Source organism: Hipposideros armiger, unplaced genomic scaffold, assembly GCF_001890085.2.
Source record: "Hipposideros armiger isolate ML-2016 unplaced genomic scaffold, ASM189008v1 scaffold_1553, whole genome shotgun sequence".
Lineage (NCBI taxonomy): Eukaryota > Metazoa > Chordata > Mammalia > Chiroptera > Hipposideridae > Hipposideros > Hipposideros armiger.
In genome coordinates this window covers 56,285-71,624 of record NW_017732903.1, presented here as the reverse complement: position 1 = coordinate 71,624, position 15,340 = coordinate 56,285, and the positions used below count along the sequence as shown (strand labels likewise).

At 52.6% G+C, this 15,340-nt stretch overlaps 1 protein-coding gene across 6 annotated transcripts in view; it reads right to left on the bottom strand.

Moving 5' to 3' along the window:
* LOC109377783 (SLAM family member 5-like) overlaps positions 1-15,340 on the bottom strand; it is a 62,151-nt gene that overhangs the window by 14,796 nt on the left and 32,015 nt on the right. For 2 of the 6 annotated variants that reach the window (XM_019634244.1, XM_019634242.1), the window contains exons 5-6: positions 5,537-5,628; positions 3,600-5,267 (exon numbers count right to left, since the gene is read on the bottom strand). In XM_019634244.1, the coding sequence (XP_019489789.1) occupies positions 5,175-5,267; positions 5,537-5,628 (185 nt within the window). In that variant the 3' untranslated portion in view covers positions 3,600-5,174. Of the gene's footprint in view, positions 1-3,599; positions 5,268-5,536; positions 5,629-5,797; positions 5,936-7,260; positions 7,558-9,122; positions 9,501-15,340 lie in introns of those variants that run through there. The other 4 variants (XM_019634245.1, XR_002122933.1, XM_019634247.1 and 1 more) reach the window with 4 other exon arrangements.

Here is a 15,340-nt window from a genome sequence, read left to right as displayed (position 1 = left end):
ATATATATATATATATGCATTTTCTTTATCCAGTCACTTGTCAGTAGATACTTAGGTTGCCTACACATCCTGCTATTGTAAATAATCTAGCATTGAACATTGCAACTTGGGGGTGATGATGTCTCTGAGATGGAGATTTCATTTCCTTTGGATACACACCCAGAGGAAGAATTCCTGGGTCAGGTGGCTATTCTATTTGTAAGTTTTTGAGGCCCCTCCACCCTGTTTTCCATAGTGGCCACACCAATTTACACTCCCACCTGCTGTGCACAGGGGGTCCCCTTTCTCCACAGCCTCACCAACATTTATTGTCTCTTGTCTTTTGGATAACAGCCATTCCAACAGGTGTGAAGTGGCATCTCTGGTGGGTTTGATTGGCATTTCCCTGATGATTAGTGATGGTGAGCATCTTTCATGTACCTGTTGGCCATTTAAATGTCTTCTTTAGAAAGATGTCTATTAAAGCCTTTGGATTATTTTCAATTGAACATAAGCATTTTTGTATAGTTGCTCTGGGTATGTTTTTCTGTGCATTTCAAAATAATATAAAAAACAAATGTTATCTTTTAGATAAAGTAGTGGTCTCTAAAGTGTGTTATGTGAGGTGATCCATTGTGGTATCAGAAGTCTGTTTACGTTTTTATTAATAAGAAAGGAAAAAACGCCCCCTAACATATAACAGGATTTCCCTGGTGCCTTCTGTGTTTGTCAGACAGTCACATGTGAGTGATTGGACCCAGGAGAAAGCGTGGGGCCCCTCTGGCAGGGTTCAAGGTGGTGCTCTCACTTGCTAGGCCAAGGTCAGATGCTCACTGTCTAGGGGGCAGGGATAGCACTGAACCAACCAGCACAGCGGGGCAGAGTGGTTGAAAAATATCTCCTCTGACATCCGTAGACTAAAGCACCAAAGGAGCTGCCCCTGCTCCCGCATCTGGTGTAAGCTCTTCAAGCGTCCCTAGCTTGAATTTAATTCAAAAACTCAAAAGTCACCAAAAAATTTCAAGGCCACATGAAATACGCCCTTGCCTCCACTACTATGAATAATAAATCTTACCGTAAATGCACATTGTCTTGAGGGGTTATTTTTGGCTAGGGCTGCTTGAAGCCATCATGAACGTGTTAAAGTATTGTTCATTTCATGGATACGAATATCTCATATTTCTATATATGTATTTTAATTATTGATGTATGCTTTAAAATGGAGATTCACAAATCAGTAAACATACATACAGTGGGATTCTCAGCTTAAAATCTTTTACCTTATTTTTTATAACCCTGCCATGAAAAGTTTCTAGAACACTGAATCTGACTCTATTTCTTTGTCCTCTCTACCTCCCAGTGATTCTGAAGGTGAACACCCTGTTTTTAATTTTACAAGTGCCTTTCTGTAAATTGATAAAAAAGAGCTTGAACCTATTTTTCCTTTAATTATAAATGCTAAGAGTAGAATGCTATATATTTCCTTTCCCATATTCATTGAGAATTGAGCATTTTTTTTCTCTCTCTCTACAAATTCCCAGTTTTTTAAATCTATCATTTTGAGTCCTATATAGTTTCTAGTCATTAAATCTTGTATACTCCAAGATTTTCCAGAAACTTAAAAATATTTGCATTACAAGTTTGGTTCTTCAGCAGCTTGAGAGGAATGTACTAATGGGCTCACGTTCAAGTTTCTTTAAGAAAAAAAAGAGATTTAATTAAGGATCCTCAGTACTGAGGCTGGAATTGGATGTGGAAAATTTCAGGAGAGTGAGAGCCAGGGACACTTAGGCTCTAAATTGTTCCTTCACTTTAAAGGAATGTTACAATAGAATCTGTGACTGTTAGAAACACACTTTGCTTCTAACGAGAGAGACCTAATCATGAGCTTGTTTGTCTCTTGTGTCCAGAAACAAATTGTAGGGGAGAACTGTGAGGAAAAAAAAAATTAACTCTATGTAGCGTCAGGGTCCCAGGCTCCATGTATTTTTCTGATCCTTAGTGTGTGCTTCCCATCGTCAAGGTCACAAAATGGTTGCTGGAATGCTAGCCATCACGTCCATGTTTCAGACAACAGAAAGAAGAAAGGAGGAGACGGGCGAGACAGCTTTCCCTCAAGTCCCACCCAGTGACTTCTGCTTACATTTCATTGGCCTTCCCTGTCCGAGAAGGGAGCCTGGGAAATGTCAGTTTTTAGTCAGGCACCTCACTACCACCAAATACACAGATGGGAGGCAGAGGATAGAGAATGGGTAGGCCACCAGCAGTTTCAGCCATAACACCCTTTAACACGTTTCTTTGAGCATATATACAGCTTTCCTCCTAAGATCAATTCCTAGAAGTAGAATTTCAGGACCAACGTGAATTGTACATTTATATATTGACAAACTGCTCCCCAAAAAGCTGTGCATATTTACATTCCCACTGAGAGTGCATGGGACTTCCTGTTTTCCCACAGCCTTGCCAATACTGGTCATTCTTATCCTGAATATCAGTTTGATGTATGAAAACTGGCTTCTTGTTTCGTTTCTTTTTCCATGATGATTCATGAATTTGAGCACCTTTTAGAAAATTAACTTGTTGGCTTGACAAGTATTGGGTCGTCGGAAAAGTCATGACGTATTTTTCTATGTTTTTTGTGTGCCCTTTCTCGCCCCCTCACCCCCATCACAGTGTCCCAGACAAGACTTGGTTACAGGCAGTGCTCAGGACTGCAGATGCATAAAAGCTGATTGAGCCAATACAGGCAGGTCCCGTGAACTGCCTGGGGGAGAAATTAAATTTTCTTTCGAATACCGTAAAAATCAAACAAGGAAGAAGAGGCCAAGGGAGATGCTTGCTCATCAGTCATGAAGGCTGAGTGAGGCCGGACAGTGGCTGTTTATGGTTCTGGGAAGCTGTTGGTTCAGTTCCCATATATGACTCATCACGAGGGGCTCTGTCTGGGGTTTGTCCTGTGTGGGGAGGAGTGGACATGGCTGAGAAGAGGAAAAGGTCAGCTTGGTTCACGCTGAAGTCCTGGTTGATCTTTGGAGTTACACACTCATCCCACCTAAATAGGCAGACAAGTTTTGGGCTTCAGCGTAGAAACCCACCGTGCATCACTGGTTAATGGCGCCCTGTCAGTCAGTAACATAGCAGGGACTCCATCTGGTCCTCCGTTTCTAAGGATGATCATGTTTAGGTAACTCACATGTCAGCTTCATTAAACTTGATCTGACCTGACTTTTATTCCTGGGATGATCTTGTGCTGTTTTCAGTCTTCACTAACCTTTTTTTTTTTTAAGATTTTTTTTTACTGGGGAATTGGGGGAGGGGAACAGACAAGTTGCTGTCCTTTTGTTCTTCAGTCTAGTTGTGGAGGATATTGCTTCACTGGCCCAAGTTGGCACCATCATAGCGCTCTTACCGGGCGAGGCAGATCAGTCGCCGGCTTCTGGACGGCCGCTCACGGCGGCTGCTGGCCGCTCACGCTGGCTGCTGGCTACACACGGTAGCCCATGGCAACCCACTGCAGCAGTGGCTGCAGGCAACGCCATCGCCAGTGACTCACAGCAGCCCAGCTCCAGGTTGAGCTGTTGTTCAGCATCTTAGCTGTGGAGGGCAGTGTCACTGGCCCTCATATGTGGGATCCAAATTGGGGTCTGGCATCCCAAGCCAGCTCTTAACCAACGCGCCACTCGGCCGGCCCTTCACTAACTTTTTAGCCTCTGTTCTCACAGCCTCCCCACGCCAGGGGAAGTTCCGTGACGATTCACACCTGTCCTGTTTGCATTCCCTGAAATGAGCGAGGTGAACTGAACATAAATAACCTCACTGCATCTCTGCAGGTTAGCATAAGAAGATTACAGTGCACAGCGTCTGCCATCTTGTGGGCAGTCCCCTCACTGTCCTTTCAAAGCCAATTTCAGAAAATTGACGACCACCTCAGAGGGGGCATCCACGTGTCTACTCTGGTTGCTCATCTCATGTTTTCCTCATGCTAGTCTGCCTTTCTCAGCCTCTTTGGGATTTTGGAGAAGAAAATGTTGTCCGTCTCATTACATCTTCTCAGAAAATTTGCATAGCTCCTTGCAAATTCCCTCCATAGGTGGGAAAGAAGACCCAGCACAACAGTTACTGTGGCTCTAAGCGCGTCTGTCCTGTGTGACATCTCACTCCCTCATTTTGCTAATGGTGGGGGCAGAGCTCGTCTCTCTGGGACACCTTTTTTGTTTTAGCCGAGCCATCCTGCCACCTGTTGGCAGCTCAGTGGCAGCTCAGCTCGGGCCGGGCATCGAACGGCTGTTGCTCAGAGCTCGCACTCTTGAGCAAGTTCTTAACCAACTGAACCACCTGGCCAGCCCTCTCTGGGATACTTTTAAGGGTCATATAGCCTCATCGTCCATCCTGGCTCTGGCCCTCTCCTCGAGGGGACCAACTCGTGGAACCTCAATGTGCCTATCCAACTCAGCCAGGAGGTGCTGGGGTCCAAGGTGGGAAGTGTGTACCATTCTGATCAAATCTGGCAGCGATTCGGTTTAGAGCTGCTCTCCTAGCACACGTTCTGCCTGTTCAGAGTCAGGGACACGCTGGTGTCATGCTCCTACTCACCGGAATCAGCATCCTTTGGTGGAGGCCCTTCCTCTTACAGGAAAAGCAGAATCAGCAGTGGGACAGCCTGAGTCTTTCCCTTTGTCTCTCCCTGTTAAGACACAGTCAGTATTGGGACATCCATAGCCCAACAAAGAATCCTGTGCACAGCCCAGGACTACCCCCGAGAGCCATCCATCAGTACATCTGAAGGCGGTGGACTGACCTCGTGGACGTGGCAGAACCATCAGAGCAGTGGCGACATGACTCATGACTGGAGGACCCAGGAAGTGGGAGGTGACCGAGGCCAGAGGATGCAGGAAGCACGCAGCGCCTGCTAGCCATGTCTCTGTACCTCTGTGGTGTTTCTGTGGTGGCCGCCCAGTGACCTTGGCCCATCCGGCAGTGGGGGTGCCCACATCCCCAGAGATCCCATTTCACCAGCAGAAAAAGTGGCGCATGTGACATTGGTCTTGTGTGACCAGGGAGCTGAGGGCACAAGGGTCAGAGTAACGCTGACCAGGCAGCTGGAGCTGGAGCAGAGCTGGGAGAGGATGTGTCTGCAGGCATCCTGCTGGGAACGGAAGTAGCCTGGGAGTGCTGCCTTCTCCTGTTTCTTCCCCTTAATTGACCTTCATGGCCGGGCCTGGCCTGTGGACCTCACTGTAGAGAGTAGTGACAGGTCTCTTTCCTTCCAGATGTTGTCCACGGACGCCCTAGGAGTGTAAGAAACAGGGCATCTGGAGCAGCTGAGGGGTCCCCAGGGGCCTGCGTGGCAGCAGTGCTGCTGACATGACTGCGGAAGTGTCTCCCAAGGGGCCCGCACGACACGGGTCCCCTGTAAACGTTCTTACTGTGATGTCGACTCGCCAGAAGGAGGTAAGGAGGCAGAGGGGCCAGAAAGGGCAGATGACCGGGTTTGACAAACCTGACGGGGGCACACAGGGACCTGGGGAGCCCAGGTGGCACAGCTCCCAGCTCTCACCTTGTCCCCGCCCTCCTTGGGCTCTTGCTGGCTCAGCTCTATATAGTGGATGTCATCCTCATGGACTCGACGGCCCTCCTCCAATCCCGCACCTGAGTCACACGCAAAATAAAGCTCGACTCTGAGCCTCAGAACCCCCCCCCCACTGCTGTGACCTCCAAAGCCAGAGCCACACCACCACCCTGTGCAGGGACAAAGGGACAAAGGGAGCCAGGGGCACCGTGCGGGAGGGTCCGGGCCTGAAGGGGAACCGCAACCTGCCTGTTCCCGTCTCCATCTCCTCTTTCTTCTTCCCACGTGTCTTCCACAGGTACAGCCCGACTCCCACAGTCAGCAGCGCAGACATGACAGCAACTACAATGCCTAGCAGGTGGTGACGAGTGGCCTGTCCCTGTGGATCTGTTTCTCTCACATGGAGAGTGAGGAAGGGTAAGACAAGAGAGAATGTGAGGTACCCACTGCCAAGGGGAGAGAGAGACAGAGCAGGTGGAGAAGTCCGCAGGGTCCTGGTTCAGTGCCGAGGACGGAGCAGCATGGCAGGTACAGAGAGATGACAAGGATGGTGTTGCCCTGAGGAGCTCGTCACCCAGGAGGGAGGACAGGAATGGCAGATGAGGTGATGGGTATACTCAGTCTGCAGGGAAACATAGGAGCTTCCCAGACACTTTGGGTGGTTATGACACTCCAGGAAGGGCGGAATCCTGGAGAAAGCAAGCCCTTGGGAGTTGCCAGCACCCCTGTGACTGGCAGGACAGGGATGGAGCAGGAATGATTGGGGGTCTTGTGGGTCATGCTGAGTGTTGAAATTCACCTGGGACATCAGATTGTGGTGGGAGGAGAGGGTGATGGGTTTTACATGATGCTGACACGTCAGACCCCTCAGCGGGTGGGGGATGGGTTCAATGCTGAGGCTGCACACAGGGGCACAGGTGAGTCACTCACTCAGTGCGACACCAGCTGTGAGCAAACTTGTCCAAAAGCCCTGCTTGGCACATGGAGCCAACGGAGGACAAGGTGTCCAGGCTACAAAGGACACCCATCCATTCAGAGACAGCACTGCCACCAGTGTGGGGGCCATGGACTGCTCCTGGAAGGAGGTGACACCTGAGGGCAGGGCAAGGACAGCGCCACATGGCCCCATGAAAACAGGACCAAGGGCCTTTTGTTCAACTTCATTGAAGGCCGAGCTTGAAACCCAGCAAGGGGCCCTGTGTGACAGCATGGGTCACATGATCACAAAGTCAGCTGTGTCTGAGGGAAACCCTTCAATAAAATACGACGAGAAATGAAGGATTCGTGTGGGAGGGCGGGTGGTGGAGGCACAGGCTGTCTGGAGCTCACAGCCTGCAAAGGCGAGATGTATCGGGAAGCGTTGGGTGTGCGGGGTGTGAGTGAGGTCAGATACACAGGTGGGTGGTGTCCCCCCAGGGAATCCCTCAGGGAGCCCCTGGAGACCAATCCCACAGACGACACAGGAAATGACACAACCCAGGTTCTGTGTCCAGAAGACGGCTCTGGGTGACGGTGGGGGTGGGAGGAAGGCTTCCTCCTGGGTCAGCAATGGCCAGGGTGCAGAGGAGGGTAGACGGTGAGAGACATTTAAATGCAGACACGAGTTGGGTATGACTCACAGCCGCTCTGTGTGTGTGACCAGTGGAAGGTGTGCTGTAACCCACAGGGACCGCAGTGCTACCTGGAGCTTTCCCCGGGCATTTTATACTTACGATGGGCACAGATGTCCCCCAGGGTGGTGGTGGCAGTTTTCAGGTCCACCTGGTTGCTGGCATTACAGGTGAGGCTGGTGTTGGCCTGGTCCAGGGGCAGGCGCACAGCCAGGGGCCAGACGCTGAGGCCTGGTCCCAGGATCACTGTCTGCTGCCACTTCCTGGGGAGGTCACTGTGCCACCAGGTCACATTCAGGTCCTTAGAGGCCCCCACGGCTCTGCACTCCAGGGTGACGTTGCACCAGTCAGCTGTGACAGACAGTGACTTGGCCAGGATCTGGGGGAGGGACACTGGCTCTGTGGTGGAGGGGTGGGGGAGACAGAAGGCTCAGGAGGGGGGCCCTTCACAGTGCAGGTTCTCACCCAGTCTCACCCAGCCGTGGCGTCCTCCCGCTAGGAGGCGAGAGCACTTTCCAGGTGAAACAGAATTTGGCCAAAATATACAGCAAGTGAGTGATCACAAGGAAGGCAACCGCGGGGTGAAGCCCAATATGATCCCACCAGACTGAGCAACTCTTAAAAATCTCCCTCAAGAAAATAAAGCCTGGACCCCACCTACTCAAGGCCCATCATTTCTCAGAAGTTGGGGTGTCTCCCGGGAGGTGCAGAGTCTGGCACAGGAGGAATGGCCGAGGCTAGGGCCATGCTCTATGTCTCCTGCTGAGGCCCCGTGGGACGGCTCAGCCCAGGGAGAGAGGAAGCCGCCAGCTCTGGGAGCCCAGAGAAAGGCCTGTGCTCCCGCAAACAGACATTTGTGGGAAAGGCGGTGATAGCGACGAGGAAGGGCCGCTGTGAGCGTGGTCAGCACAGGCCACTGAACTTGAGGTCCACACAGGAAGCCAAGTGACAGAATCCTACAGGGACATAAAGCTGCAGAAGCCACTGGCTGCAGCAGGATGTGCCCTATGCAGAGAGGTTCTCTAGGGAAGGAAAGAAGTGGCCTGATGAGCCTAAGAAGTGTGGCCGTGTGACCTGTCCCCGGCATGTCTGGAGGCTTTCCGAGCTGGATGTGTGGGGTGTCGGTGAGTGAGGCCTCGGCCAGTTGCTGGGTGAGCGCGGGCGGGGCAGGGAGCACCTGCCTACACGTGGGTTTCCAGACTGTGGTGGGCCGAGCAGTGGCCCCCACAATGTCCACGTGGTAACTGTGAAATCCTGTGAGCACGTTGGATGACACGCAAGGAGAATAAGGGAGCAGAATTACCATTGCTAATCAACTGCAGGACAATAAGGAGGTTCTTGGGGAGAGTCTGGGTGGGATCCGTGTGAGCTCAGGTCCTTCAAAGTGGAAACGGAAGGAGAGGGTTCAGAGGGCGGCAGCGTGAGGAGGACGAGACCAGCACTGCTGGCCTGGGAGGTGGGCAGGGCGGCCCCCATGCAGGGACGCGGGCGCCACTGGGTGGTGGGAAAGGCAGTGGTGGGTCCCCAGAGCCCGTGGAAGGGCAGCAGCACTGCTGACACCCTGCCCCCCACTCAGTGTGTGACCTCTCACCTATGGCCCGTGAGATAATGAGTCTGTGTTGATCTAAGCACGGAGCTGTCGTACTTTGTGACAGCAGCACAGGAAACTATCACACCGATGACCTATGGCTGCACTGATTCCTCTAAAGAGGCAGAAGTGTTGTGGCGATAACCCCATCCCCTCCCAGGTTCTGTCTTCCTGTCACCAAACACTGCAGTGACTCTAGCTCAGGTGTGAGTGTCAGGTCTGCTCTGCACTTGAGCTGAGCCCACTCACCTGACTTCCCGGGAGCTAAGAGAGACTGAAGGCTGGGTCTGGAAGGAGTCCCTGTAGGAGGGCCTATGTGACACTAGTGGGGACCAGAAAAGGAGGTGGCCCTGGGAGGGGGTGAGGTGTCACCTACCGTAGACAGTGAGCTGAAACACCTGGGTAAATTCCCTTCCTCCAGAGAAGCTGGCTCGAGCCCGGTACTGCCCACTGTCCTCAGGGGTCAGGTTCTCAATAAGCAGGGACGTCATATTGGGCACACGGACCCTGTGTCTGTACTTGTCCTGGAGGCTGACCCAGGTTGGCAGGTCCCCACCGCTGCCCACTCGCAGCAGGACTCTGTAGGTGGTCTCGGGGCCAAAGCCCCACGCCATCTCCTCCAGCTGAGCTTCTGTGTCTCCTTCCAGCTCCCGAGTCACGTTGAACAACACGGAGCCTCCTTGGACCCTCTTCAGAGAGACATGTGCTCTGGAATCCGCACCTCCAGAACTCAGGGACCCAGTGCCACAGACGCCTAGGGCATCGGAAAAGGGTGACGTGAGGGATGTAGGAAGGACCACACCACCCGTCTTCCGGGGAAGTCACCAGGGCTGTCCCTGGGGTCTCGGGAGGCAGCCTGGGGCAGCGAATGTGAACATTCGGAATCAAGTCCTGCTGTAGCGGGTGCAGCCCTGGGCAGGCCACTCGGCCACCTGCAGACCTGCAGACCCCTCCCTGCCTCACGGTGACAGGTGAGGTGAATGACATCATGGACAGCGGTGCCCAGGACATCTCCCGTCAGTGAGAAGCGCATCTGTAGGAACAGGTTCTAGAGAGGCTCCGTCCCCCTTGTGGTCACCCTGTTGACCCCTCACCTGGAGTGTGGCCACACCTGGGACTGGCTTATAAGGAATGGAGTGCCACAGAGCTGGGAGCAGCCTTGGGCCACCGCAGGGGAGGGGCAGGGCCCTGGGCCAGCAGCCACAGGGAGTGCATGCCACCAGCAACCGTGATGAGCTGGCAGCAGACCCCTCCCCTGAGTCTCAAGCCCCAGCCGAGGTCCTGGTTTCTGTCTGAGAGACCCTGAGCCAGAGGAGCCTGGGAACAGCGGGGGTCCTGATCACAGAAACCCTGACACTGCACAGGGAGGCCTTTCAGGCCCTAAGTCTGGGGTAGCAGGGCTCACAGCAGGAATCACCGGGACAATAACGAAGCTGGTTTCTTCCCCCTTTCTAGGCAGAGTAGCTGTCAGGCTGGGCTGGGCAGTGCTGCGGTAACCATGACAACACCTGGGGGCTTAGAACAGGGTGTGTCTGTCCCATGGCACGTGTCCCATGACACAGGGAGGGCGAGGTTCTGGCACAGGGGTGGAGGCTCCACCACCTCGCAGCTGCGCCCCACGGAACCCACATGTTCTCACCGGCTCTCGGCCCCACAGAGGCCAGGGGCCAGGAGCACCACATGTGTGTTACACTTGTCACTTCAGGAGTAGTGTGATCCGTGTTACGTTTAGTGGCCACACTAGTGACAGGGCCCTGGGTAACTGCCAGGGACTAGAGAACATGGGGGAGCAAAGGATTGTTTGGTGAGTTCCACTGTCCCTGCCACCAAGACAGCACTTCCCCAGCCAGTCCCCTTCCTCTTCAGGTGCCTGACAGCCTCTGTGCCTCCTAGGGACCCGGGGCGACAGGACGGGAACTGGGCAAGTTACACGAACGACCTCATCCTGAAAGGAAGGACAACTTGTCTTCATGGGCCGCCTGGGGTGGCTGCTGCCTGCCGGGGACACAGCTGTCCCTTCAAACCTGAAGTCCTCCTGGCACCAGACCTGCCTCCGTCCTGCTCACCTGCTCTTCCTGGCTCTCCCTGGGGGCCGAGCGCAGCTCATGACAATGTTCACATGGCAAGTATTTCAGGCATCTCTGTATTCATTTAATCACTGACTTAACTGGGCACGTCCTCAGTCTCTTCAGCTCCCCTCACAGGACTGTGTCCCTCATACTGACAATGTGGGGGCTCCAAGGCCAGAGGCATTCAAGGCCTGCATCATGGGGGCCATGGTCAGTCTGTTCCTGCCTCAGGCTGTCCAGGAGAGTTACAGGTCTTCCCTCGTCAGCCTCCTGCCAGCTCCTCACAGCTCCTCCTCGGTCCCTTCCTGCCACACGTCCCTCAGGCACCGCAGGGCAGGTAGAGGCCTGTGGCAGACGCTCCTTGCCCTGGCATGCAGGAGGGACTCCCCTACACAAGCCATGGAAGGTGAGGAATCTGGCTGGTCACCATTGTGCTACCAGGTCCCTGTGAACAAGTCAGGGACACAGCGCCATGGCCCAAAAGGTCCCCTGGACACAGCACTCAGCCCTTTTCTCACCAGAACCCATAATAAGTCTGGATTTTGGACTTGTGTCTCCAGACTGTGAGACAATGAACTTCTGTTGCTTAAGCCACCGAGTCAGTGGAATCTTTTCGTGGCCCCAGGACCTCTGAGAAGGTCGCACCTTGGGGCCATGCTGACCTGTGAGGGTTCCCGGGAGCCAGGCCTGGGCTCTTGGCCAGCAAATCACTGAGGTGTTAGCGCTGGAGTGACTCGCACCTGGGGGCAAGGCAGCCTTTCCTGGCTGAGTGACCTTTAGCCAGTTCCTCACGTCTAAGCCTGGCGTCCCCACATATGGACAGTGGGTTTGAGGACGGTAAGTGCCGACGGGGCTCCTGCAGGTTAGAGAGAATGGTCCATAGAAGCATTCAGCAGGGAGCGCTCAGCTGTTACTGCCGTCACTCTAGCAGCGTCTACCTGCCATGGAATTCCCGGTCAGTTGGAGTTTAATACTTTCACAGCCTGGAGCAAGAGGCACCCCCCCACCCACCAGACACACTTCCCTGTCCCTGTAAATCAGCGGCTGTCAGACAGCAAGTGTCTAGTGACCCTCACACAACCCATTGAGGTCCTTCCCTTTCCCACTAGCAGGCACAATTCCTGTGTGTCCAGCGGAGGTAAGGCACATATCTACAAGCGCATGCATGTATCTGCTCACATGGGGACACATGCCACACACGCCCTCTGACCCCCGACTTCCCTCATAGTGACACCTGTGGGAGCCCACTGTGCATCTGGACACATGGAGGTGACTCGTTTAGTGGCCACACACTGTTCCACATGCCCTACTCGCGTGCAATTCTGAGGGACACTTAGCTTGTTTTCTGCCACCGCTCACAATGCTGCACTAAGCAGCCTGGAACCTGAGTCTCTGCACACAAGCGTGTGTGTGTGTGTGTGTGTGTGTGTGTGTGAGGCTAGGTCATGGGTGGGTTCAATGGCTGGAAGGCGTGAACAGCTGAACCTGTCACAGATTTTGCTAAGCTGCCCTCCAGAGGCTGTTCCAACCCACACTTTACCGACAATGTTGAGATTTCCCACCAACACATGACGATCAAGCTTTTGGTCCTTTTGTCAAATGAATAAGGGGAAATTCTATCTCATTGTGATTTAAACGCACATTTCTCATATAAGTGAAGTCAATCATTTGATGTTATTGCATTTTGTAAGCTCCTTTTCTGTCATCTGAATGTCTGCATATGTCCCCAGCCCCTGTTCCCTTTTCCTGTTAGTTTATGGGAGTTAGACATGTTTTAAGAAGACTGGCCCTGTTATGGTCAGTGATTGTGTTTCAGTGTTGGATCCACTGGAAACTGACGTGGGCGTGAGTCTAGGTGACCTAGTGTGACAGTCAGAAGCCTGGACTCCGCGTCAGAGGCTAGAGTGGAGTCCAGGTCCTGTTTCCCAGCTGTGTGGACTTGAGTAGTTACTAACCTCCCTGCCTTCAGCTTTCTCGTCCGTGAAATGGAAATGGTCACGGTGCCCACCTGACAGAGTTACTGATAGGATTTAAGGAGAGCTTTCAGCACCGTGTTCAATAATGGTTCCATAAATGTGAGCTGCTCTCATTATTGGGACGATTATTCTTGCCCAAGCTCCCTGGGATCAGAACCAGACAGTCCCAGGTCCAGGGTGCAGCCCTTTCTTTCAGCCACTGGCCGTGTCAGGGGTCTCCTCCTGGGTACAGGGACGGGCTTCTTGGAGTCACACACCCGTGGGTGCCATCCCATAGGGGCTCAAATAAGCCATAATCCAGCTGGGCCTTCCTGTTTGCCAAAGCCCTGAACTGAAAAGCAAATTCATCGCTCTGTGAATAGTAGCAGCTCCACAGCCACTGTCAGCCCCCATGTCACCAAGGTAGGACCTGGCACGTGTGTGCTGCCAGGGAGAATTGGAAAGATGGAGGGAAGGACAGGTGTAGGCTAGCCAAGCTCAGGCTGAAAAGATTGATATTATCGACTCTGTTTGGTGTCGTGTGTTCCCCATTTGCTCAGGGGGTTGCTAGGTCATTGTAAAAATATTGTGTGTTCATCTAAAGCTATTACAGGGTTTATGGCGTTTATTCAAGAGTCCCGAGTGTGTCTCCTCCTCAGGTAAACACTGTGACATGTGCACCTTCCAGACGTTAGCTCTGTAGTCACAAGCACTGGAAACCCAGGGAAACCCAGGACATCCAGACTCCTGATGGCGTAGAGTGTGGCTCTGACTCTTACCTTCAACTGTCACATCCTGCTGGTTCCCTCATTAACTAACGGGCAAAATGAAAGGAGTTTGGAAGAGTTCACGTCACCATCACAATCCACACAGTCCATGTGAAGCTAATATTGAAAAAAGAAATTTTGGTGCAACAAAGGACGTCAATCAGGTTTTGTTATGAAGGGAAAATGTAACTTCCAGTCGTTATGTGGCACCTTCCTAAGAGATTTTCTCGTTTGTCTTATTTGCCCCACGCGTTGCTAAGAGGGTCTGTACTTGGGGGACAGGAAGGAAGACCTGGCATTTCCCGCTAATCAGACAGGAACTGGAAACTGTGGCCAAGGCCCTGGAGGCTTCTGACTCACACAGCTGCAGCCACTTCCCTGAGGGCGCTGTGCAGACCACGCTGCCCACCCTGTGGGGCGGACAGGATGTCGGCCAGCAGGTGGCCTGCAGACCCCGTGCTAAGGCCCCTCTCAGGAGCAGAGGCAGAGGACACAGAGGGCAGGTGCAGGGGGCCAGGAGAGGAGGAGCCCCGCTGCCCTTAGGGTCTGACGAAGTGACCGCAGGGACGGCCAGGGGTCTTCTCCTGGAGGGCGCCCTAAACAGGCTCCCCAGCTCTCAGCTTCTGTGGGGACACAGGGNCTGCCCCGCCCCCGCCCCCTCATCACCACCGGTTCCCACCAGCCAGGTCTCCCGGCATGGTGGGCTAAAAAGCACCTGCCCGTTTGCAAACTACAGGCTTGTTGCCAATAAGTACACTCCACGTGGATTATATAAAATTTGGAGGACATAGAAAACTGTGAGAGTGATACCAGGATAAAAATCACTTGCTGTCACACCAGCAGAACTAACTACACCAGCTTTACTGACAAATTACTGACACACAACATGTGCAAGTTGAAGGTGTCCCACGTGACTGGACCCGTGGGTGTATTGCGAAGTGGTCACCACAGTAAAGCTGGCTCACACCTCCATCCCCTCGCATAATCACCATGTTTTGTGTGTGATGATAACATTTAAGGTCTCCTCTCTTAACAACTTTCAAGTACATAATACAGCGAGTATGTTAATCATCATCACTGTGCGATACACGGGTCCCCAGAGCTCACTCATCTTCCCCGTGGAACTGTGTGCCCTCTGCTCAGCGTCTCCCCATTTCCTGCACCCCCAGCCCTGGCAACTGCCACTCTACTGTGTCTGTGACTTCAGCTTTTGTAGATTCCACATATGTGACAACGTATATTTGTGTTTCTCAGTCTGACTTATTTCACTTAGCGTAAGACCCTCAAGGTCCATCCACATTGTCACAAAAGACAAGATATTCTTTTTTATTATGGCTGAATTTTATATATATATGCATTTTCTTTATCCAGTCACTTGTCAATGGACACTTAGTTTGCCTCCACATCCAGCTATTGTAAATAATCTAGCAATGAACATTGCAACATGGGGGTGATGATGTCTCTTTGAGATGGAAATTTCATTTCCTTGGAATACACACCCAGAGGAAGAATTCCTGGGTCATGTGGCTATTCTATCTGTAAGTTTTTGAGGCCCCTCCACCCTGTTTTCCATAGTGGCCACACCAATCTACACTCCCACCCACAGTGCACAGGGCGTCCCCTTTCTCCACAGCCTCACCAACACTTATTGTCTCTTGTCTTTTGGATAACAGGCATTCCCAGGTGTGGGGTGGCATCTCTGGTGGCTTTGATTGGCATTTCCCTGATGATCAGTGATGGTGGGCATCTGTCATGTACCTGTTGGCCGTCTGAATGTCTTCTTTAGAAAGATGTCTATTAAAA